We start from the raw sequence: 25,383 nt of genomic DNA, 5'->3' as shown, positions 1-25,383 counted from the left end.
AGATAGATCTGTGGCTTGAAGGATTTATTTTACAGTGCTTTATCAAAAGATTTGGCTTAGGGCGTCAAGGAATTTCCATCAACCAGGTGAATACCAAACTACGTGTCTCCTCTCCCTGACTGCCATGCTTGTCACGCAGGCCTGTGTAATCACGTGGAATGCCAACCTCTACGCTGGGGCTTTCAGGCTCCGGGCATCTCCTTTTAATGTTGCAGAACTGAATTAATGATGCTGTGGTGATACTCCCCGGCAGAAAGCTCAGACAAGGCTCTCCACCTGCAGGTTCTGGATGGGTTTTTAAAGATCGCTTCTCATACTGGATGCTGGTGCAGTGTGGCACACTGTGTCAGTGGCAGCAGGCTGGAGGTGAGGTAACGTGTAGTCCTGTTGGTGCTTTCTGCAGAGTGGCAAAGTGCACCCATGTAGAATTCATCTGATGCTCACGGAGGGATTATGTGTCAGAGTTCAGTTCTGCTGGGCCAAGAACAGTGGCTCTCGTCACTTTTAATATTTGAAAAAAAGAAAACAATTTGGTAAAGTTTCATTCTCTTTATTTATTTGTTTGTTTTCCTCAGGGATGCTTTTTTCCTCTTAAAAAGATGATGAATTCTGCTCCTCTGTTATAACTGAGCTGGTCCAGAGCAGCGCTACATTCTAAATAATGCACTTGTCGTTCTCCTAATGCTGGTAATTCGGTCCGTTGGGAGACAAGAATACAAACTGCAACTCAGATTGCAGTTTTCAGATTATACTTGCAAATGCCGTGGTCTCCTGGGAGCGAACAGGCAGGATGTATTCCCGCCAACTCGGTGGTGGCAAGGGATGAGGCAGGCAGGTTTGCCTGAGCAGCCTGCGCCTCACAGACCTAGCCAAACTGTTTCGCAGACTGCAGTTTGCGTTGCAGTCAGTCCCTGGCTTTCAGAACCACACCTTATGTTCTCTCTGCTGTGATCTGGTCCTTTTGGGTACGCAGGAATGTTGTAGAGGTGTTACTGCCATGAACATCTCTGCCAGACTTGATTGTGCTTGTTGCCCAACACGAACCTTTAAAATTTGTTACACTCTGGCTAAAGAACCAAAAGTGAACAGCAACTATGATGTATCTGTGGGTAGGGAAAGCTCTGGTAATGAAGCTTGACGTATTTCTTGATTCCCAGATTTCTTTGCCAAGCAGGCTACTTTGTGTTAGCTACTTTTAATTGAACACTAAGAGCCTCAGGGGGAGTAATATAAAAAGATGTTCAGTCAGAGAGACCTTGATGCAGCTCGTGTCTTGGTCAAGGGATTGAAATGGCTTTTCCAGTAAAGCAGTTTTACCAGAGAAGCTTCTCTGGCCCTCGGTTTGTTGCAGAAAGTAGGTTTGAGTCAGAACCTGGCACAATAGCTTTTAATATTTGTTGTTTTCCTTTAGGTCTCAGAGTCCTTCGTCACCTAGGGCAGAAGCAGATGAAGAAAAGGTTGATCTCCAGGGTGTGGTGCTGTCTCAACCTCCAGCGATGCTTGTCTCGACTACCAAAGGTCAGTTTTCGGGAATGAATCGCGAGGTTTTATGGCTCTCCTTCACTGACAATATTGCCTTACTCCAGCCCACCTACTTCAGGAAATTCTGCCTCCCTGGATTGCTCAGTGCTGTGACCTAGTCAGTTGTAGAGCCAGGAATGAATTTCTGGTAAAACGCTGTTGCCTAAAGTGAAGTGGCAGAGAAATCGCATCATCTTCCTCATGGGAGTAGCAGCTAGAGTCCTGTAGGCTGCTTAGATTTCACTGAAGGGTGAAAAAAAGAACAAAAAAACCCCACCTTGTGGGAAATCTCTGCACACAGGGTCCTGTTCATCAAAGAAACAGTCATATGAAGACCTAACAGCGTCTTTAAACAGCACGTTTATCTGATTAGAGGTCATCTGCCTCTACCAGTGAAGAGTTGAATGTAATCATCATGGGTATGATGAGGGTTAAGACTTCATTCAGGGCAGGACTGACCACACAGTCAGGAAAGAAAGCTAATATAACCGGCTATCACCTGGCTCTGCCCAAATCCTGCTTTTCCCTTTGTAGGAGGAGTCTTCCAGCTTCTGAATTCCTGCCTTGCTAGCAGCAAGCTGTCTGTGTTCACCTGCCAAGGCACACAGCCCTTGTAACAGGCTAAGAAGGATCTGTGTGGTATAGGGGTGTTTGCTGCAGACAGCCAACGTGCTGACAACCTTCTGTAGTGGGGCCCAGCACAGCAGATCTCAGGCACAAGTGATTTTTGGACAATGCTATTAGAGCATTGCTGTCTGGTTTCTACTCCCACAATTGAAGATAGTTTCACAGGAAAAATAAAAAACAACCAAACCTGAGGGGAGTGGAAGCTCAGCAGCTGTTGGGGAAAAGATGGCAGAAGGAAAGCAGGATTGTATTGATATAGAAAGAAGGCACAAAAAATTATATTGTCAAAGGAAAAATGTATGAGAAAAGAATGAAAGCATAAGCCAAAGGAGCAGAAAGTAACAGAAAATGGAGAAGAGAGAAAGGGGAAAAAAAAAAAGGCTCACTTTTTGAGATACTCTTTCGTATAATGGGGCATGTTAACTCAGGTAGCTTGGCAGACAGCCATTGGCTCTGTGTTATTTGGGGTTGGTATTAGTGGCAGCTGGTTGCTGCTGATGGAATGAGTCACATTTTCTGCCTCCCCTTCCTTTTATGGCCATTAATGATTCACATTTGATGTGGGCTGCTGAGTTACACCACACCACGTTCCATCTGTATTTGGGCTAAGGAAGTCACTTTCATGCTTTGCTCCTCAGATAACTGTATCATGACTCTCAGAAGAGAAGCTGAAAATCTGGTCTGTGACCAGACACCCTATGGGGTTTTAAGGAAAGGAAACACTCAGTGACTCCTTCCCTAGGGTCTCCAGCAGCTTCTCCTGGAGACAGGAAGATATACCCGTGCAGAACAAATACGCTGCTGCTCCCATCAGATAGATGTGCCCCTTCTCGGTAATCAAAGTTTTACTGACCCTAGTGGGTATTCTTCTTGGTCTGGGATATGTGTATGTGAAAAATGTTTTGTTTTTTAAATGTTGTCAACTAAAGAGGAACCAAAATCTTACCACCTGCAACCCTAAATTTTGACAGTTCACGTGTAATGAATGTGGTACTAATGTCAATCTGGCTCAAAGCCTGCAAAATTAAAGCCATAAAGTCAAATAGAAATTCTAGGCAAAGAAACACTCTGCCTGTCCCATCCTTCATAATAAACACAAGCTTTCCCTTGTGTTGTTGCCATTGCTTTGAACTACCAGCTCTGAGCCTTGGTCAGATTCTTGAGAGGACAGATATCCATAGCATAAAGTCTAGAACCGAAAGAAACATTCACTGCTGATAGTCCTACCCCCAAAACCAAGTGTAATTGGGACACACAGACTAAAATACTCCAACGTCATTATATCATTCAGCTAGAGCTAAGACAAATTAACGGGGCAGTGTAGAGGAAACCCATGTAACGGTGATACTGAGGATTTGTCTTCAGAGCTCGCTCTTGGCAAGTTATGGAGACCTGAATGTACGTTGTATACAGAAAAAAAAAAGCTGTATTAGGACTAGGTCAGTGTAATAATGAAGGTGCTGGTAAAAGCAGAGACCAAGGTAATATTAGAACAAAGCAAAGACCTTGGGTAGATCAGAGGCTTCAGGGAAAAGTCTTGAGCTTGTCCTGTAGTACCTAAGATGGGGCATAGACACTGCTCAGGAGGTCTTGTAGGCTCTTTCTGTTGAACTTCCTCATAGCATGTGTTGCCACCCTGTTGGCAGGAGCTAGGGGTTTGACTTAGAAAACAGGAGTCTAAAACCCCAAAGTTCTAACCCTACGTAAATTCCAGTTGCTTCTACAACCTTATCTTCTGGGGTGAGGGATACAAGGAGAGCACGAGCAGGCAGACCTAGTGGGTGAGAATCAGGTAGGAGAGAGCAGGCTGGCAACGTTATCCTGATGACCAAAGACAGAACCTGTGAATCTAAATGGTACCAAACTAGAAAGGGAGGTGAGGTCATGATCACAGGCTGGTCCAAAGATTCAGGAGCCCGGGCCACAATGGAATGAAGGTTAATGACAGGACTAAAGAAAGGACAAGAGGAAGCAGAGGGTAGTGCCGGACAAGGTTGTAGAAGCTAGCTACAAGCTAGGACCTCCAATAACAGCAGAGAGGAATGGCTGGGGTTGCTTCATGCGCTTTATAGTGGACAAATTGCCAGTTGGTCTTGTTGACCTTATTTAGTTGCTTATCAGGCTCTTAGCCCTGGAGGGAACTGACTGCTGTCGGATTGCCGTCTGTAAAGGTACCAGCTCCAACGCAGCCTGGCAGGGGCTGACGCACGGCTAGCACGTGAGCTGAGAGCACAGATACCTCAAAGACAGATGAAGAGCTCACAGATAGCTAGATAGACCTGATGAGACAGACTATCTGGAGTAGATGATTCATAAAGATATTACTGATGATGCCATAAGCTTTTCCATTCTAGGTTGGCCTCCGATAGCAGTCATTATGAGCTGCATAGAGCAAAAAAACCCATAAAATACAGTGTTACCATTTGGGATGCACTTCAAGTTGGAGCAAACACTGTAAGAGTTGCCTTGCATTGATACCACAGCTCCTGTGGAAATAACATGCTGCTTTTCTTACCCTCTTTTTGACCTAGGGGACATCATTTTGATGGTGTCGCCTGTGGTAACGCCTCATGCATTCGGTAACGTGATGTCGGTCTGTACTCATCGGGGGTTTGTTCTGCAAGGAATCAGACAGCTGCAGCTTTCACCCAAGCAAGCCGTTGTGCTGAGCATGACAACAAGTCAGGTACTGGACGGAACACACAGCTCAGTTGTATACCTCGGGTTACCGGTTGTTCTGAAACGAATTATGCTGTGAGCTTATGTATGTGTGAGCTGACGCTCCTCTAGTAATTGTTCTCAAGGACACTCACTCTCTCTTCACTAGCTAGCCAGCACTCGTGTTCTCTGTATTCCTGTGAGTGGTACTCTGGTTGCTTTCAGTGCTGTTTTTTTCTTTAGTGGGAAAATTCCACCAGGCCTCAGCCTCTCACTGAGAACAGAAGTGTAAATTCATAATCGGACCTCCTCTCACTAACACAAATGTGAATTTTACCATTGATCTCAAAAGAAGCAAGAGCAGGCAGTAGCCACCTAAACCAAAATAACAATTTCTGATCTGCAAACATGTATTCAGGAGAATAGTCTTCATCTAATGGACTGACGTTTGATTACGTACCTTGCAGTCCCTCTGGGACTGCTTATGGCTTTTCAGCACAAAGTTCCCTAGTTTAATGCCTTCCAGATGGGTTGCAAAAAGAGCTTTGCTATTGTCAAAAATAACAGCTTTTTTTTTTTTTTCTTTAAAGCTCTAATATGATGATAGATTTGAGTTAAGAGTGCACTTGGCATTTTGACAAGTCAGCCTAATCACAAATGTGAGATTTCAGTCAAACTTAACATATGCAAGAAAACCAGTTCTGCACTTCTTACCTGATCCATCTCCCAGGAATCACATAATGCTTTCCCTTACAAAGGAGCGGACCCTTTACTTTAAATTATCATGCTTAGGGCTGTTTGCTATGTCAGTCAGGAAATGCATCATTTTGCAAATGAAACTGTGTACAAATCCCCTTTTTTCTGCTTGTTCTGTGATCAAGGCTGAGGAATAACAATGCCCCTTCCCATAATATTTTGTAGAATAAACATAATTTATTTCTGGAATGCTCCAGCCCAAATAGCCAAATATTTGGAGTGTGCTCCTAAATGGCCATTTAAGAAGTTAACAGCAGCAGCTATTGCTTCAATGTGCTGTTTGGAGCTAGATGTTTCTGAAAAATCATCCCTTCCTTTGGGGACTCAAGATCATTTTTGCCTGAGTGACTTAGGATGGCATCACGTATCAGCCGAGTTACAACTGTTGTGGTTTTAGTCCAGCCCCAGTTGCAGGGCAGAACGTTTTAATGTTAAGCCTCTTCCCTGAGGTTTCAATTAAGTTTCTCTGTCTCATGAATAGATGACGCATGAACACCTAGTTATTGGACGTTACTGTGGCTCAGCTGGTGAGCTTCATCTTGTTATGCCATCGTAACGTAATGATTTTCTTGAGCCTTATAGTGATTACATCTGGATTTTGTAGTCTAATCTGGCCCTCGTTATTTCAGATTGCTGTATTTTGCCCTAGCAAGACTTCAAGTTCACCTGATAGTAGTTCTGCAAGAGGAGAGCTCTCTGCTGAACCACGTGTGCACTGTCTCGTTTTGTTGCTGAGAAAGGAGAATGCTGGCCATCACATTCCTGCACTGCTAAAAGGTAATGCTTTCACTGCTCAACAACCTCGGACAAGGAGGTTTGCATTTCAGTGTGTGTGAGCTAAACATTAACAGTCTAACCACAGCTGTTACGTTGCGGGAAAGATTTATTGAGAATATCAGGGCCTGATAGTTTTTCTGTGTGTCTCCAGACCAACGTGTAAATCGGTCACTACCACGTATCCAACAGAGCAGGTTGGTCTTTGTCAGTTGTTTGATCTTTAGCACTGGAGTCCTCTTGAACTTAGAATCATAGAGTAATTAATGTTGGAAGAGAACCCAGAAGGTCTCTCGCTCAATACAGCATCAGCTTGATCTGAATTCATAGATCCTCAGGGTTTTTTTGAGTCAGGTCTTGAAAATTTGCAAGGAGGGAGACTCCCCCACTTCTCTGGGCCTTTGTTCCAATGCTTGACCATCCTTACGGGGAACTGTTTTTCCTTTATGTCAAGTTGGAACCTCCTTCAATTGAGTTTGTGAGCCTTGTCTCTTGGCTTCCATCTGTACGTTTCTATAATGGACCCGGCTTCGTCATCTCAACAGCCTCCTCTCGAGTATTCTTGTTGCTCAGAGAGGTGGGGTAGCAAAAATGTGTACATGCCGCTGAGCCTGAGGGCAGCATCTGATCCTATCAACCTCAGCACTGAGTTCTGCATGCTTGTGACTTCCAAGCATCTGAACTGTAACTCATTTTATATGTAGGGACTGCCAAAAACCAGACAAGTTGCTGCCCCAAATCTTCTGACTTGAGTCAGACTCTCCTAAATGAAAGCCTCAGAACAAAAGCGTTATTTGGTTTTCTTAAGGATGAGCTGACATTGTTCTCGCAAGCAACAGCAGTGATCAGCAGGGAACAAAGAACTTGCCCTGCCTGCTTCTTCCTGCCCTGGCAGTGAGCATGTTGCCTGCAGTGGGAGAGTCCATTCCTGCGTGTTTTCCTCCAACTTCCCCCTCAGACACCACTGCTGAGAGAAGAGGATCGCTGTTGCTGACCCCTCCATTAACACCACCACAAATAGCTCGTGGTGGAGACGTTCTTCCACTGCCCAATTGCTTCCTTTAATCTATCCACAATAGAAAAGATCAGTTAGAGTTTTGGAAAAAAAAAACAGATAATGCAAAAAGTCCTCTGCTTTTTCTCCCGAGACTATCACAGAATGTTCTGAAAACATGTACAGACACAGTGGATTAATCATGGCAGACTAATTACAGCACCATGTCACCTGCTGCCTGTAGACCCAAGGAAAGTTGTTCATTAAAGAAGTACAGTTTCTGCTGCTTTTCTCACAGAGTGCCACAGATGATGTTTACAGTGGTCATGTTTTGCATGGGGAAATTTCCACTAGAAACATATAGGTGAGCACCGGAATAAAGGATATTTGGAAAGGCAGAATGTTTTCTGTCATTGTAGAGAACTCGTTTGTTTTTTTTTTTTTTTCCTTTGTTTGTAGACAGATTTTGCAAATGTCTCTTTCCATGTGTTCTGTGGTTGCTTCAGAACTGATCCAGAGAGATATCTTATTCCATATTCCAGAGCCCTGGAGCGGGGAAGCTGACATTCTTGCCACATAAGCTTTGGTTTGGCCTCCGGGAAGTGTAGAATAGCACTAGGATTTGAGTAAGATACATATCACGCTAAGAAGTTTTGCATTTGTAATCGATAGCCCTGAAAAGCAGTTATCCCTTCAAGGTCTTGAACACTGTTCAATTTTCAAAGCAAGGAAAAATTCAACAATCATTCCTGAGCTAGAGCAGAGAGGTGCCGTTGGGTAACGGATCTCTGTCTTGAGGATCAAACACCATAAATTTTTGTCCAAGCTTTACTTTTTGCCATGCGTTGAGTTTGAATAACCAGCCAGTAATGCTGCTGTGGCAGTGATGGCAGGTTTTTTGGTTGCTCGCGCCCCCTGAATTTTTAAAAGCGGATAGATCACTGTCAGTGTTACAAGCTCAAATCTCTTGTCAGTGCTACCTTTGACGTCTGAGGTTTGCCATCAGCTTCTAGCGCTAATAATCCATTTCTCATGCTACACTACAGCACGTTTTTGACAGGCTTGTGTGGTAGAAAGCAATCAAATGTGTACGAAGTAATTTAAAAAATAACAAGCCTTTAAAACTGTGGTCTGAAATATTATTACAGAAGACTGAACCGATTGTTGTGGAAGTGTACGGAGTGCCAGTACCTTAATGCACTGGCTGCGCGCAGCCCAGCCTTTTGGAGGGGAGAACAGGAACTGAGAGATTGCTAGTTTTGAGCACTTAGCATCTGTAAAAGTGGCATGCAATCGGATATTTTCCAGACTGGGAGTTAGACGGGGGGAACACGGTGTTTCTGTGCAGGTCTGTAATATAGCAACGCCTCCGTGGCTGCGTGGTGCCATGTAGGACGCAGGACACTGGCCTTGCGCCTTGAGGTGCGAGACACCCCGAGGGCCTGCACTGAGCACTGGGCTCAAGATTTGAGACTTCTCTCTTTCATGGACACCAACTTAGTGAAGACGCTTATTGTAATTCAAGAGCTGTGTAGCACCTTCTATGCGTTTGTTCCACATTTTGGTTCACAGCAGGAGTTAGAAGGTAATAGAAACAACTGGGGTGCTGGTCACAAAGCAGAGGTGTCTCCAGAGAAAGCTGTGGCCAAGCCTCAGTTTTTAACAGCTACTTGTCTTGGTGTAGGTGAATGCGATTTGGGGGAGAAGGGATGATTACGTTGCATTTCATGTCTCTTAGGTAAGCTCAGCATGGCCGGTATTCATGTCTCCGTAATGGAACTGCGGGCAGAAAAATTCAAACATTTGATAAGAAGTGTGTTTTTACGTCGGAGTGCATCACAGAGCTCTGCATTCCTCACGTTTTCTTTCGTTCTGTGCGCAGGACTGATGAGTGAACTGGCAAAGCGAGGCCTCCTTGGCAATGGGCAGAGCAGCCTGCCCGCCGCCGGGCTCGACCCCTCTCTCTGGTTTCACGCGGCTCCTTACACCGACAGCTTGCTGCAGACACTGGGTAGGTCACACCTATGGGAAATGTTCTGGCTTTTACGAGGTCTGATCAACCTTACTAGAGGATTTTCCTGAATAAGAACATTAGGAATACGCTTGTTGTCTATAATAACTCATTTAGTGTTCAGCTCTGCGTCAATCATACTAACTCTAATTGGATGTCTTCTGTTGCTGGGTAATGAGTGGAAGAATCAATAGGAAAACGAAATGGAAATACCTTTTTTAAGTAAATTAAAAAATAAGTGGAAAAATAAATTACTTCAACGTGACACGATAACAACCGATTAAGCCTTAAACCAACCATAATTAAAAGATTAATATCCAATCAATATATATTTATTGCCATAGTTTCAAGAGAAGTCAAAATATTTAAACGAGATAAATTGGTGGTTAAGCATGTAAAACTACAGTTTGCTGAAGTGATAAATGTTGGCAGCTGTAGTTCTTCTGTAGGTGCAGAGAAAGCACTTTTTCATTTCGCTTTACTCGGATGTCCTTAATTTTAGTTTTATACAGTTGAATTCACTTCAGTAACTCATTCATTCAAAGCTGGGAAATTGATAGGACTTGAAAAAGCAAGTGAATGTGTTTTCTGTTATAAACCTATGACTCAGATGGGTAGGAGAGTCTTAAACCTACCAGTTCTATACACTAGGAGGTCATGGTAATCAGATGGTTACTTCACTAACTACAGGTAGTGTTTTCTTACGTGTTCAGCAGGTTAATATAGTTTTATTTAACTAATTAAATTATTTTAAATTTTTGATATCAGAATTTTTAATTGAACTATATTGCTCTGCAAAACCAAATTCAAACTAAATTATAAGGCAAAATAAGAATCAAATGCATGTCATTCACCATTTTCTGCATTATGAAATGTTAAGATGTAGGAATAACTAAGTAAATAAATGTTAATCTATAGAATTGCTTAATCATGTAGTGAAACAGTATGGAATCAAACACAGATTTCTGATGGGCCGGGGATTCTGCAGGCTGTACTGTTCCCAATAGGACGGCGGATATACGCATGGTGTTATAAGAGCCCCCAGTTTAGCCCTCAGTTGTATGCCCTGTAACCTCCTAGAAAGCAAAATGAAGTATCTATTTAACGTGAAGTCAGCCATTAGTTATCAATCTGGAATTGATGCCTTAAATAATTTTGGTATAGATCTGCCAACGCTGCTTAATGGTGCGAATAAGGATATCAAAATTAGGATTGAGTATATTTGCTTTACATGGCAAAAAGTAATTCCAGTTAAGGAGCGTGACTAATTAGAAGGGGTTTGCTGTGATACTGCTCCTCGTGGATGATTCTTTTTCTGGCCCTGCTGAGCTGCAGCGTGAGGAGCAGTATCGCAGGGAGGCACTGGCCTTTGTCTGCTCAGTTGAGAATTAGTCAGTTCTTTCACACTAAGACAGACTTGAGATTTGGTTTTGTGGGGTAACTAGTTTTGTTTTGATGATCTCCCTGGGTAGGAGGGAACCTTAGCGCGGTGCCAGACCCCTGTAACATTCCTCTGGATCTTTTCTGCAATCAAACGTATGCTTCTGATCCTGAAACGGAGCAAGTTGTCATGCTGACAGTGGTTGGAATGGACGCTATGAAGAATGCCGGAGAGCTCCTTCGCCAGATCCTTCTTCCTGGGTGCAATAATCAATCTTGGAGTGCAGGTGATCCCAGCTCTGGGGGAGGGCCGTAGAGGTTGGTCAGGGAAGTTTATCCTGTGCAGCTATTTTCATTATAGCAGAAACGTTATGAAAAATGTGGTGAAAAGGGCCTTGGGAAGGAGGACAGATTTCTTTGCTTACCTGCCGAAAAAGCTGAAGAATTTATCGTGGCTAGTCAGCCGTGGCAAGGCCACTTTTCATAATGCAAACAGCTCAGGTGGGCATAATTTTCTTCAGAGAGTGTCAAATTAGTTCAAAGACGTGCTTAGGCTTACTAAGCCTTTTATGTAATGTGGAGCATTGTGTCTCTCCCTAAGTACCGGGAGATAAAGCAGCTGTGTAATTGGGGCACAGCAGCAGGAATTCAGAAGTCACAAACTCTTTTCTGTCCACTGACATCCTTTGTGAGCAGAAGCGAGACGCTTCACCACTTCACGCTTTGTTTCCTCACACGCACGGGAGGAATAACGACACTATCCCCCACGTTAAATGCTTGCAAATGCATGAAGAATGCTCTCAAGTGCTAAGTGGGATGATGATTTTATACAACTTCATGACACAGATTGCATCGAAGTGTAATAATACCAGAAGTGTCCTAACAAAGGGCAGAAGTCTGGCACTCTGTCTCATACGATGTTGTATCCTGCTCTCTTGGAACAATACTATGGAGTGAGTTCTGTATCACGGTAGGTGAGGAGGAGATTCTAGCTGACAGAAACTTCCAGCAATGCGCACTCATGGATTGAGCCCCTAAATATCACAGAATCACAGAATCACAGAATTATCAGAGTTGGAAGGGACCTCTAGAGATCATCTAGTCCAACTCTCCTGCTAAAGCAGGATTGCCCAGAGCACATTACTCAGGACTGCATCCAGGCGGGTCTTGAAAATCTCCAGGGAAGGGGACTCCACAACCTCCCTGGGCAGCCTGTTCCAGTGCTCTGTCACCCGAACCGTAAAGAACTGTTTCCGTGTTTTTGAACGGAACTTCCTGTGTTCTAACTTGTGCCCATTGCCCCTCGTCCTGTCACTTGGAACCAGTGAAAAGAGCCTGGCTCCATCCTCCTTCAGCCCACCCTTTAGATACTTGTACGCCATAATAAGGTCTCCCCTCAGCCTTCTCTTCTCCAGGCTAAAGAGTCCCAGCTCTCTCAGCCTTTCCTCATAAGGCAGATGCTCCAAGCCCTTAATCATCTTAGTTGCCCTTCGCTGGACTCGCTCCAGCAGTTCCCTGTCCCTCTTGAACTGGGGAGCCCAAAACTGGACACAGTATTCCAGTTGTGGCCTCACCAGTGCCGAGTAGAGGGGGAGAATGACCTCCCTCGACCTACTGGCCACACTCTTCCCTATGCAGCCCAGGATTCCATTGGCCTTTTTGGCGACAAGGGCACATTGCTGGGCCATGGATAATTTACTGTCTACCACAACCCCCAGATCCTTCTCCTCCAAGCTACTTCCCAGCAGGTCAGTCCCTAACCTGTACTGGTGCCTAGCATTCTTCTTCCCCAGGTGCAGGACCTTGCACTTGGTTTTGTTGAACCTCATTAGGTTCTTCTCTGCCCAGCTCTCCAGCCTGTCCAGGTCACGCTGGATGGCAGCACGGCCCTCTGGGGTGTCAGCCACCCCACCCAGTTTGGTATCATCAGCAAACTTGCTGAGGATACACTCTGTCCCCTCATCCAGGTCATTAATGAATATATTAAACAAAATAGGACCAAGTATTGAGCCCTGGGGGACCCCACTGGTTACAGGCCTCCAACTAGACTCTGTGCCGCTGATCACAACCCTCTGAGTTCTGTCCCGCAGCCAACTCTCAATCCACCTCACTGTCACCTCATCTAGCCCATACTTCCTCAGCTTCCTAATGAGGATGTCATGGGAGACAGTGTCAAAAGCCTTGCTAAAGTCAAGGTAGATGACATCCACGACTTTCCCCTCATCCAGCCAACCAGTTATAACATCGTAGAAAGCTATCAGATTGGTCAAGCACGATTTACCCTTGGTAAATCCATGTTGACCACTTCCAATAACTTCCTGTTCCTCAACGTGTTTGGAGATGACATCCAGAATGAGTCGCTCCAATACCTTCCCAGGGACAGAGGTTAGACTAACCGGTCTGTAGTTCCCTGGGTCCTCCTTCTTGCCTTTTTTGAAGATTGGAGTGATGTCGGCCTTCCTCCAGTCCTCAGGCACCTCTCCTGTTCTCCATGACCGTTCAAAGACGATGGAGAGTGGTCTAGCAATAACATCCGCCAGCTCTCTCAGCACTCGCGGATGCATGCCATCAGGGCCCATGGACTTGTGAATGTCCAGCTTGGCCAAGTGGTCTCTGACCCGGTCCTCCTCAACTGAGGGAAAATCTTCCACTCTCCAGACCTCCCCCTTTGCATTCAGAGTGTGGGATTCATGAGGGACAGCTTTAGCAGTGAAGACCGAAGAAAAGAAGGCATTCAGTAACTCTGCCTTCTCTGCGTCCTCCACCACTAGGGCACCTGTCTCATTCGCCAGTGGGCCTACGTTTTCCCTAGTCTTCCTTTTTCTATTGATATATTCAAAGAACCTTTTCTTGTTGTCTTTAACTGCAGTGGCCAAGCTGAGTTCTGATTGAGCTTTGGCCCTTCTCATTTTCCCCCTACATAGCTTTGTTATATCTTGATAATCCTCATAAGTTGCCAACCCCCTTTTCCAGAGAATGTAAACTTTTCTTTTTTTCCTGAGGTCCAGCCAAAGTTCTCTATTTAGCCAGGCTGGTTGTCTTCCCCGTCTGCTCGTTTTTCGAGACAAGGGGATGGCCTTCTCCTGCGCTTTTAAGAGCACCTGCTTTGAAGTATGCCCAGCCTTCCTGGGCACCTTTGCTCTTCAAAACTGCCTCCCAAGGAACACTCTCGACCATGCTCCTAAACAGGCTAAAGTCTGCCCTTCGGAAATCCAAGGTGGCAGTTCTGCTGGCTCCCCGCCTTACGTGATCAAGAACTGAAAATTCTATCATTTCGTGATCACTCTGCCCAAGGCGACCTCCAACCTTTACATCCTCCACAAGACCTTCTCTGTTAACAAACAGTAGGTCCAGTAGGGCACTTCCCCTAGTTGGTTCCTTCACCAGCTGTGTTAGGAAGTTGTCTTCCACACACTCCAGGAACCTCCATGACTGTTCCCTCTCTGCTGCATTGTATTTCCAGCAGATGTCTGGGAAGTTGAAGTATCTTGTCTGGGAAGTATCTTGCTACATTGGAAGTAAGACTGCTTTACAAACACAACATCATTTAAACTGCTTTAGAGACAAGTCAACATTAAATTGTAGCTTATTACTATAATGAATATAGCTTAAAATGGAATGTTATAAGAGGTGGTAAAGGATCTATAATTATGGATGATACTCTGTAAACCACATTGTTATCAGTGTATTCTCAGTGTTTCCCTTTCAGCTTTTCTCCATTAGCTGTGTTCTCTAATCACATCACGGCACTTATTCACTGTGGCTCCCTGTTGATTTCCCAGATAGCCCATTTTTTGTTTTCACTGTAATGTAATTTCCTAGCACTTGTATCTTGTGGTTTTTCCCAGTATATTTCTATATCTGCATTACAGTCCATTTTGGATGCAACAGGGGGCAAAGTCAAAGCAGCTTTGGAACTTCTTGTCTAGGAAGAAAATCAATGTGAATTCAGAGCACTTGTCTCCAAAAGAAAATACAGCTTCTATGCAATGCATGCTGTCAACTGCTGCTAAACAGATTTCTCTTGGCTTGCAGAAGGACCCGATTCGGGATTCGAGCTCCTAGGTCTCAAGTGGTTGCCCCGTCTCACTCGATGTCAGGCCAGAGAAATAACGCCTTTTGAGGTTGGAGATACTTCCTGGCAAAGAAGCCTTGATATACTGATGTCAAACCCAGTCCTCGTGTGTGCGTTACGGCGGATCGATGCCTTCAAAGTTCTTGCAGATGCATTGAAGAGGTTAACGCAATGCAGGGAGAAGTTAAGTAAAAGTGGCAGTCTTCTACAGACAGTAATGGCCTTGACCCCAGAGGTGACATTCAGACAAGCCGTCCTCTTCTTCACAGAGACAGATTTTGTAACTGGTGAGACATGTTTTTACTGTTTATAATGTCCTCGGGTATAAGGTGTTTTGGAATTTATTGAACTTGGACAAAGGAATCTATTGCTGTGGGGTTTTCTGAGGCACAGAAAAACTTAATAGTTTGGGGTTAAATTCTGTACTTGGGTGAATAATTATGAGGGATCTTAAGTCAGCAGGAGCCAGCTGAGGTCATCTGCGAGTTGGCCTATTAATTTAATGTGGCTATGCATGGCCTGCTGCCCTTTCTGAAGATATCAAGGTACTCCATAAATACTAAAGAGATATTTCAGCAGTTGGCAAGACCAGTAAATAATATGATGCGTTTTGTCTCTGTATATAAGAGAAACTGGGAAACAGAGGCCAAGATCTATCCTGCCTAAATGTGGGCACCTAATTGCGGTGCTGAACTTGTTGAGGCTATCTGCCCCGACCTTGCCCCTATACTCGGGGAGACAAAGGTACTACCGATCTGCAAGAGCTGAAGAAAGCAGATTTCTTGAGAATTTCTTTTTATCCTCGAAGAGAATGAAGAGTTCACGAGGAACGGAGACCTTTGTTGTGTCAAAAGCTTCTCAGACGTCAGTGATATATGCTAGCATTGATCTTTCAGCATAGGACACCTGCTGTTTTCCTCCGGTAGCAAGAAATGTATAGCCACGCCTCTTCAAACTAAATCACTGTGCAGGCTGTGGCGTTATTGATATTGGATGGCTTGGAGCAGCAGAGTATGAGCTCCCACTGTTTTCTTCTAACGTGAAATGTATTGGCAGATCACCTCTGTTCTTGGGGAAGCCTGACTCCTCGCACCTAAAGATAAACGGTTCTAAGCCCGACAAGTTCTGATTATTCAGACACAGAGACAAATCGAGATTGTGGTAACGCCGTGTATCAACTGAGGAGGAATGACGCAGTTCCATAAGTGCATTCATGCTTTGTAATTTACAGCTCTTCCCCTATCTTTTTGTGGGGAAGGAAAGTCCTTTGTTGTCAACACAAGCTTAGATGCCTGTGTCAAACACGCAGTGCTTATGTAGTGTGGAGTATCAAATTGGCTTTACTGAATAGAAGGAAGAAAATGTGATGGTGTCAGGAAAGAGATACTCATTTTAGTCTCACAAAAAGTTAGATTTGACAGTAGACTACATGAGTGTTTTATGTGAGATTGGAGAGCAAGAAGAGGAGGCCTTCAAAAAAAGAAGGCATCAGACATCCCAAGTTATTGTATAAAACTATAAGAATTCATGCGTTGCTGCCCTCAGTTAAAGTTATCTTGAGACCAAAAGGCAGGATAAGAGGAAAGCAGAACTGTGAGATCAGTATATTGAGGGAGGTTGTAATCACAGGACTGGCCTTTCCCACAAAAGCCGTTGTCAAGAACAAAGGAGCCGAGCTGACGCATGACTTCAGCATCCTGTGCTATCCTTTTTATAAGGTCGTTGCATTTTTTTTCCTCCTGTTTTTGTTGTTGTGAGAGGAATGGAGGGCTCTTTGTGCTAGACAACAGCTCTTCAATATTTTGCAGCTAGTAAAATGTCTGCCATTTCCCTGGCTAAATAAAATCACCTTTGTCACCCTCTGCCCCCCCGAAACAGTGAAGGTCCCCCATCCGTGAATCCATAAAAATACATCTTCCTGTTACAGATGCAGAACACCGCCCTGCTATGAAATACCTGCCGCCGCCGGGCAAGAGGTCCAGGGCTGAAGGTAAGATCAGAAGTATGCAACAGTTGCCTCTTGGCTAAAACAGATTGAAAAAAACTATAGCTCTATGTCCTCTGTCAGAGTCATCAAAATGGGATGAGTAAACCTTTGGTTAGACATCCTAATCCCAGACAATTAGGAAGAAAATGCTAGATGGGTCCACGTTGGTGCTGGGGGAAGGCAGTAGTATTGCCAGCTCACCTTTCTCCAGCACAAATCTTCTGTGCGTGCCTGGATGACCTATCTAGGGCTGGCGTGGAACGTAGGCTAGACAAGTAATTAATGCCAGCTCTTTAGTAGTCCTTTTCAGATGTAGATATCAAAGATGATGAGTTTCGCTATGTTTTACAGGAGGGATAATTGAAGCCTAGAGAGGTGAAATATGTTGATTGCCGTTACCTCACAACTGAGTGACAGAAATCAAAGTGCAGAATGCACTAAGTCTCAGACAGGGGCTCTCTTCTTTGCGTTACAGAGCCACCCACGTCACCGCACACTTCACAGATCCTAGAAGTTCTTTCAAATAACCCCAATACTAATGGAAAAAATTGGTAGTGTGAGGATGTGAGCTAAAAAGTTATGAGGCAAGGACCTTGGAGCTGGTTCCACCTTGTATATGTACTTGTATTATTCCAGGAAAAAAAAAAAAAGGAAAGACGTGGGAAGAGAAAAAGGTCTCATTGAAAGAAAAGAACACTTTTGCTAGATACCTTCCAGATACATTGCTCTGGGAAGCAGAAATACATGGATTTCAGTCAGTAATAAATATAAAAGAATGGTAACGATTTTGTTTTGGCAAACAGATTCTAGTTTTCTTTTATTTGTCTTGCATGTCACGCTGGTTAAACTTGCCAATCACTGGAAAAGGAAGTCCTTTGGCAACCTGATGCAAACTTCTCCTTGTTTTGCCCCAGTCCTAGATAATTTCTCCATTCACGTGTGCCTTGAAGTGCCTTAAATTTTCCTCACCTCTCCAGGTTGCTGCAGGTTCTACATTAGACTGAAGGAAATGTTTTTATATAGGCTTTTGTCATAAGCCCTAACTCACTTATACTACACTCCCTTTACACTGCTCAGCTCTTACAAAGAACCGCTGAAGCGACCGTTCCTGGCTGCCTGGGGCATGTCAGTGAGATTTTGTTAGCAGAGCTGAGGAAAGGACTGAACAACAGTTCTGGGCTCAGTAGGTGCGCAGTCAGAATACACAGCCCTTCTTTGCTTCCAAGGGCACAAGAGAGGACATCAAACAAAACACAGAGCTTCTAGGACTTAGACTGGAGACAAGGCAGCTTCTAACCTGACTGAAATATCGGGAGCACAAAGGGAGCTTAAAAACTACCTTTAGCCACTCACTCCCTGCCTGAAATACACAGAGGTGGTAGGTTGACCCTGTCTGGATGCCAGGTGCTCACCAAAGCCACTCTATCGCTCCCCTCCTCAGCTGGACAGGGGAGAGAAAATATAATGAAAGGCTCGTGGGTCAAGATAAGGACAGGGAGAGATCATTCACCAGTTACCACTGTGGGCAAAACAGACTCAACTTGGGGAAAATTAAGTTATTGCCAATCAAATCAGAGTAGGATAATGAGAAATAAAAATGAATCTTAAAACACCTTTTCCCCCACCCTTCCCTTCTTCCCAGACTCAACTTCATAGCAATGTTGGCTGCATTATGTAGAGCTTATGGCAATGTTTTCAAGTTATTGTCCCAGAGCACGCACAATGCTTACTCAAATCTCTCTGCTTTTCTCATTTAGTGAGGCAGAGCCAGAGATGCCATGCAGAATCACTGCTTACCTACTTGCAAACAGGTGAGAGAAGAGCAAATGGAAAAATGTGGTTTGATAAGGACTTTGTGGAACTAGCTTTTCTAAATCTACCAGCCAAAAATAAGCAAAAGGATTATACCAACTTTTTCCTGAGGCTTGAATACAGGCAGTGTTATATGTTCTCTTTTTCTAAACGTGCCAGGAGATCTGACGTTTGCTTCTCTTGAGTTTGCACTTATTTTAAGCCACACACACATCTAAAGTACTATATATAAATAGTATGTAAAATAAACAGTATTGTGGTTCTGTTACACTATGAATTCAGAACCCATGTGATAAATTTTTGGGGGAAAACCCATTGACCACGAGGAAGGGATCTGAAAATACTACAAAAGACCTGGCAACTTGGGCAAACCCAGAAAGGCCATGAAGCGGTCAGAACTGGACATGGGGCGTGTTTGAGGGCTGCTGGACAGGCACCTCTGGCAACTGGGGATGAACAGAGTCTGTTCCATTGATAGACAGCAGTATTTTCTCTTAACTGTTGTCACTTATAATCACTGGGGAGAGGAAAACGACTGTAGGTGGCAAGGTGTCCCACCTGTTTTCAACACTTGTCTTTGGCCACACCAAAATGGCAATGTGCCATAAGGCAAATCCCTCCTGAAATCTCTGAAGTGCAGAAATATGCAGCCTGTAGTGCTTCACATACCACAAGAATGAGAATGTTTGCCCAGAAACATAGCAGATGGTGAGTAAAACATCTTGAGGACAACGAACGCTTATGTAAGAGTATACGGTGGAGATTGCCGTTCTGCACGCGAGCAGCTGAGTGGATCCGAGCGGCTTGCTCCTGCGCTTGCGGGCTGTTGCTATGGCATTTAAACCTTTCCGTTCAAGAATTATGTGAAGAAAACTGCAGATCTTTAATAGGAGGGCTCCCTGCATGATAAGGGTTAAATTTCCATATCAAATGGGGGGGCAGTAACCTTGCTTTTTATTTTGGATCTCGTATTTCTCCGTCATGAATCGGCAACACGCTTCTTGCCATTTGAAAATAACAGTATGCATTAAATTACATGTGGCATTGTTGACGCTTCGTTGCGTTGACATCTGTATAATTAGTAGTGGGGTGTGCTGGAAACATAAAATGACATTTTATGTACACAAACAGATAATCATGGATCAATTTTAGCAGCCTGCAGTACTGTTACCTCATGCTTCGTGCTAATTGACGTGGTTAGGCACCAGCAGTCAATGGGTCCTAGCTGACTGCTTCCGACACCACAGCTGCCAATAAATCTTCAAAGGATGTTATTAGGATAAAATCTTAACTGTATTCCTAATAATAAGGTACTTTAGAGTAGCGAAACTAATAATTTAAAAATGCTGTCATTTCAAAATGAAGTTTGTGTATATTCTGCCTTTTAATACATTTTGTATCATCAGACAGCAAAGCTGTCTGGGTCTGTCTTGTTTTCTGTTTCTTGTCGCACACCAAGTGCTGCACCTGCCTGGCAGCTCTGCTGGGATGCCTTTCTCAGAGGCAAAAAGTTTTTGTGCTGAACTTTCAATTCTAGTAAACACAATTCTATTCATAATAAGTTTATAACATTATTTGGGACCTGTCAGGCTTGTTAGTGCCTCTCTGAAACACAGCTCTACCAGAGAGAGACAGAACGCTGAGATAAACTGTGAGGAATAAGAATTTAATAGCTGCCTTAAGGATTATATCACATAATCACTACAGAAAAATGTAAAAGAGAATATTTTATCTCTCTTACAACATTCATATATAATATAAAGGATTGAGTCTTATCCTACTGACCTGCCACACAAACTGTTTGGACTCAGAGCAGATTTTTTGAAAAAAAAAAAAAAAAAAAAAAAGGCAAAATAAATCTACAAGCCTAGACTGGTTTAGATATGTTTTTTAGACTAAAAATCAAACAAAACAAAACTCCCGGATCCTATATGCGCAGGTTTTTTTAATGGACTTGTTTTGTTCAAACTTTTTTTGAACTTCATGCCAGCTTTTAGATAACCCTCTGCTACAGATGTCTGTCCGGGCTAGTAAACAAATATTGCTGTATGTTTTACCTTGGTTTTTAGGAGCAGCTTTGAGTTTCACTAGTGTGCTTTGTTATAGGAGCCCAGATTCTTTGCACGGTGCTGCTGATCAAACCTGGTGCCTGGAGTCATAGTCTTGCAAAGATCCTCCGGAAACTTGACCTAGAAAAATTCCGTGTGGTTGGGATGAAACACGTAAACCTGCAACCAGACATTGCCTTAGGACTCCTTTCTTCTGAAGTGAAACAGGTTTGTTAAGAAACTGGCAGATCTGTGGCTACGCTTAGGTTTAGAGTGGGGAAATATGTTAGCTAGTGAATAATCCATTCCTGAAAAAAAAACCCAAATTCCCATCCGGGATTTCTGAGGTGGTGTTAGAAGTGAGCTATATAGAACAATCAGATCTGCACCGGTATCAGACACAAAGGAAGCTGACCTGCTGGCGGTCTCTTTTATCACATGCCATAAAGAAGCAGACCCGGTTTCTCCAAAACAAAACTTTGGAGGATATGAGCAATACAGACCTCCCAGGAACCTGTTTATTGCTAATTTACAATGCTGACTGTTTCACTGCAAAACAGGTGTCCTCTCGCTCTTCCCCAAGGTCATTCCAGGTAGGGCACATCTAAGGAGTGTACCGCACCCCTGCACGTGTGCCTGGTTTTCCTTCCATGTGTTTAAACCTGGGAACTGGGAAACATTCTTTGCACTGTCAGAGAATCCGTACCTCTGGAGCCCCGGTACCTTCTATTACATTCCATATACAGCTGAATATCTGTTCCGGGAGTATGTGTTCAAGAGTCTGTAAAAATGACCTGCAAAGAGAAAATTGAGTTACTGCCATTTCTAACGTCTAACAGACAATAAAGAGGGTTCTTAAATCTTGGGGCGTTATAGGTTTTTGTTAGCTAAAAATAGATTTATGTTTCTGCTCTTTTATAGCATTAGAAATTATTTTTTTCCCAACCTGAAATATCTTGAGATGAGTGTAAAGATATTGTGAAAGCCAGGAAATTGAAAGCTGAGCATTCTAGAGGAGTTAGATTTTTATTTTTTTTTCCTTGGGGAAAAAAAAAAAATCCTTGTTGTTTGATTGCTTTCACAAGGACATTTAACCAATTAACTTTTACAGAAAACAAGCCTTTATAAATTGATATTGCTCTTGGGTTAAGTTGGGAGAGTTTATAGCACTGTCTCGTAGAAATTCTTATTAGAGTCTTCCAGAAGAAGACAGGAAGGTGCCAGGACAGTGCTCCAACATAACTGTCAATCAGGAGCAATTAATACCTTCTGCAGGACAGCAAAGCAATGGGGCACAAGCATGTGATCGTTAAATATTTACAGACCACTGGTAAGAGGGATACAGTGGCTATTGGAGCTGATGGGGATGTGCTTTCCAATATGGTTTTTAATCATAGAGCTCAATACAAAATTGATCATCTGAAAGAGAAAACATTTTAAAAAATCCAGATGTCTACCTTGGGAAGTAACGTAGATATAAACAGGGTAAATTTGAAGCGAGGTTGTTTCATGAAAATTTTCTCTTACTTGTTTTTGGAGTTCTCTGTACACACTAGAGCAGCTGTTGAGCATTGATTGAGTTCCTTGAAGAGCTGGTGACTAACAATTTTTAAAATTACAGTCTGTTGGGGTTTTGTTCATGGAAAAAAAAAAAAAAAGCAGGTTTGGAAAGTGAGAAAGCAGAGATAATAGAATGCCTTTGGCAAGGGGGAATGGGCAGTAGGCAATGCTTTCTGCTGTACAGGGGCTCCTTCTCGTTTTTAGAACACATCTGAAAGTCTTTCACTCGTGAGGGCTGAAAAAGGCTGAGCTCCCGAGATAAGTAGGTAGATTTTCAAAAAGCCTCAGCATGCTTCGGGGACTCTGGGTTATTTTGAAAATCTGACTTGTAAGTGTTAGCAATGGCAGCTGGTGGGGGCAGAACTATTTTTCACAGCTGAATTTCATATAAAGCATTGGAATCGGAGCGATGTTCATTGTTGATCGGTTTCTCAGTTTCGGGGACTACGGGATGCAGTGCTGTCTTTAAAATGAGGCTCTTAATATGAGGGAAAATCACTGAAATTTAGTATCTCCTGTTGAAGAACACAGAACCAGTGTGTCTGACCCTCCGAGAAATCCTGTCCAGGGCTTTTTATCTCCTCCTCACCTGGATCCTGATCCAAAATCCATCTCCAAAAACCTCTAGAAAGCTCCCATGTGCTCTGTGATATGCTAGTTTGGTTTGTGTACCTAGTACTTGACAGCGGATTTGGGGTTTAGTCACTGGTAGCACCTTCTTTCTCTTTCAAATGTGTTATTTACATGCACATTGACAAATAGCCTCAGCAACGTGATTTCAGACACATTACTTTTTCAACTTAAATACTAACATTCAGGTTCTAAGCAGCTTTTGGCCTTTGGCATACGATAAATAATGGGATTGGTCTGCTGTTTGCTGAGGTTATCTAACCACAGGAGCCATGACAATACTTTTTATCTGAAGTTTAATAATAATTACAAAAAAAAAAAAAAAATCAAGCAAATAGAGCTGATGTTGTCTTCTCAGCTCTTAGAATGACCTGATCACGTTCAGACTGTGAGAAGCGACTGCTCCCGGCGGGAGTTCTGCCCGTGGAGGCTGTATCTCCTTTCTGCCCTTCTCCAGCAGATCCAGTCCTGCCGAGATTTGCAGTTTTTGGCTGCTAGCTAGAACGCCTGATTTTACAGCGGGACCTGATCATTCCGTTGGGGATTACCTGACACGATTGCCTGCGGTAGCAGGTCACTGGACTTGATAACTTGATGGATTCCCTCCAGTCCTATCTTGTGATCCTAACGGTAGAGGCAGAAGGACAGTTTTGCTGCTTTTTAATCCCGTTAGTCCTCCCGAGCCAGCGCACAGCTGGAACTTCCTCTCCGTGTGCATCAACAAAATTGCTCACTGAATTCAAGTCAGCTGCACATGTGCAATCGCGCCGCAGCTGCTCGGGTATCGGCAAGGACACGGTTTGAAGACGGTGCAGAGGCAGGATGTAAATAAAGGCATCATTTGGCTGGCAGAGTCTAGAGCGGATGTGAGGAGCTATCAGAAGGAAAGAAGTCACCTTGACTCACTGACACCCTCGGTAGCAATTAGAAAACAACGTTGTCTTTAACCCACAGTCTGCAGCCGAACAACTGAAAGACAGGAAACAGAGACAAAAGAGTTTTGTTATGTAGATCTAAAAGCGCTGTTTAGAAGCTCTGGAACACCATCATTTCATTTATTGTGGTCTGTTTAACAGAAACTATGTCTTCGAACGTTTTCTTTTGCAGATGTTTCTGATGTGGATGAATGTTGAGGTGTTATGTCCAGTCCTTATGAAAGTTTTCATGAAGTCGTCATCAGCCATTTTCCTCTCCCAAAGAGAAGGCCCTTAGAAAAGTGGATTATATACATATTTTTTAAAAACAAAAATTTTCAAGAAAAAAGGGTTTATTTTGTATTGTAGAGAACTGAATGAATGTCAGAATTTTGCAGTATATTGTGATGTGCTGAAACCTTTAATCCTCGTCTAAACAGAGCTCTCTTACCACAGGAGAGCCTGTGGAACTGCCTTCTGTGTTTCGCACGTGGTGGATTGACAAATATCACAACTTATATCAAATGCCTTGTAACTAACCAATTTAGGAACAGGGGGGGCTTTCTCACGGGTCATTTTGCATTTTCAAATACAGGGGGAGAATATCAGGATTGAGGTCATGGTTTTCAACTTATAGCCTGCTTCTTAGAAACACAGTTTAGGAGGAATGTGAGCAAGAGAAGATTTGGGTCAAAGTCAGGGAATGGTTTCATATGCTAGAAAAGCAAGAGAGGCCTTGAAGTATTTTTATCTCCATATTTTTAAATGAGATGATGGGATTTTCTTTTGGAAATCTTTTATCTAAAGAATTGCCATACCCTGGTGCTTTTAGGAGATAAAAAAAAAAAAAGAGGAATTAAAACCTTTTGGGGGATTGAATGATGTGATTCAGCTGAATCAAACTGTGTTTCCCCCCCTTGTTTTTATTTCCTCCAAAACTGGGAGAAAAAAAAAAAGTAAATAACCATGGGTTGGTTCAGCCAGCGAGCTGAAAATGCTGTTGTTTGTAAGCTGTACAGAAGGTACAGCGCTGGCATGGAGCTTCTCTGCAGTGTTGCCGCACTGTGGAGCGCAGGGAGGCAGAGCTGGGTGCTCCTGCCGCTTTATGGAGATGAAGGGGACGGGAGGAGGCAGCCCGCAGCTGCTGCGGGCACCCTGACCTCGCGCTCGGTGGAGACATCTGTGAACAAGCCTGGCTTTCCAAGGTTTTTCTTAATTAAAACAGCCAAGAAGGCCGTGAGTGCTCTGCTGCTCCTTGGTAGCCTTCTGCCCCAGGCACTTGCTACCTTTCCCCGTGGTTCTCAATCCTTATGTCTGTCTCCAGCCTACGAATCGGACTCTTCTCTCTGCTTCAGCGGTTGCTAGTTATCATTGCCACTCACCCTTAGTTAAAAGAAAGATCCCAGGGTGTTGTGACCTGCAGAGCTACAAGACGAACATCTCCGCTCAGGAGTGGTCACAGGCTGAACCGACAACGCTTGGAAAAGAAGCACAAGGTAGAGAAATCTGTCACGGAGCACAATGCATCAGTGGCAAAGCCAGGAGGGCGAACTCTCTGCTTTCAGCCCCCGTCTAGCGCCCTGTTCTGAGCCTCCTTGTTTTAAGCTCGCTGTTTCTGTAGTCCTGATGCAAACTA

At 43.7% G+C, this 25,383-nt stretch overlaps 1 protein-coding gene across 1 annotated transcript in view; it reads left to right on the top strand.

Annotated features, from left to right (window-relative positions):
- The window catches only part of DNAAF8 (dynein axonemal assembly factor 8), a gene marked incomplete at its 5' end in the record, with an annotated part of 95,515 nt that overhangs the window by 51,381 nt on the left and 18,751 nt on the right, over nt 1-25,383 (top strand). The window contains 9 exons of the mRNA XM_082490428.1: nt 1,412-1,518; nt 4,680-4,834; nt 6,192-6,339; nt 9,213-9,341; nt 10,814-11,008; nt 14,757-15,083; nt 16,724-16,786; nt 18,541-18,594; nt 20,702-20,871. Coding sequence (XP_082346554.1) covers nt 1,412-1,518; nt 4,680-4,834; nt 6,192-6,339; nt 9,213-9,341; nt 10,814-11,008; nt 14,757-15,083; nt 16,724-16,786; nt 18,541-18,594; nt 20,702-20,871 — 1,348 coding nt within the window. The remainder of the gene's footprint in view (nt 1-1,411; nt 1,519-4,679; nt 4,835-6,191; nt 6,340-9,212; nt 9,342-10,813; nt 11,009-14,756; nt 15,084-16,723; nt 16,787-18,540; nt 18,595-20,701; nt 20,872-25,383) is intronic.

The sequence above is a fragment of the Vanellus vanellus genome (assembly GCF_965231255.1).
Source record: "Vanellus vanellus genome assembly, chromosome: 14".
Lineage (NCBI taxonomy): Eukaryota > Metazoa > Chordata > Aves > Charadriiformes > Charadriidae > Vanellus > Vanellus vanellus.
This window is presented reverse-complemented; position numbering and strand designations above follow the sequence as displayed.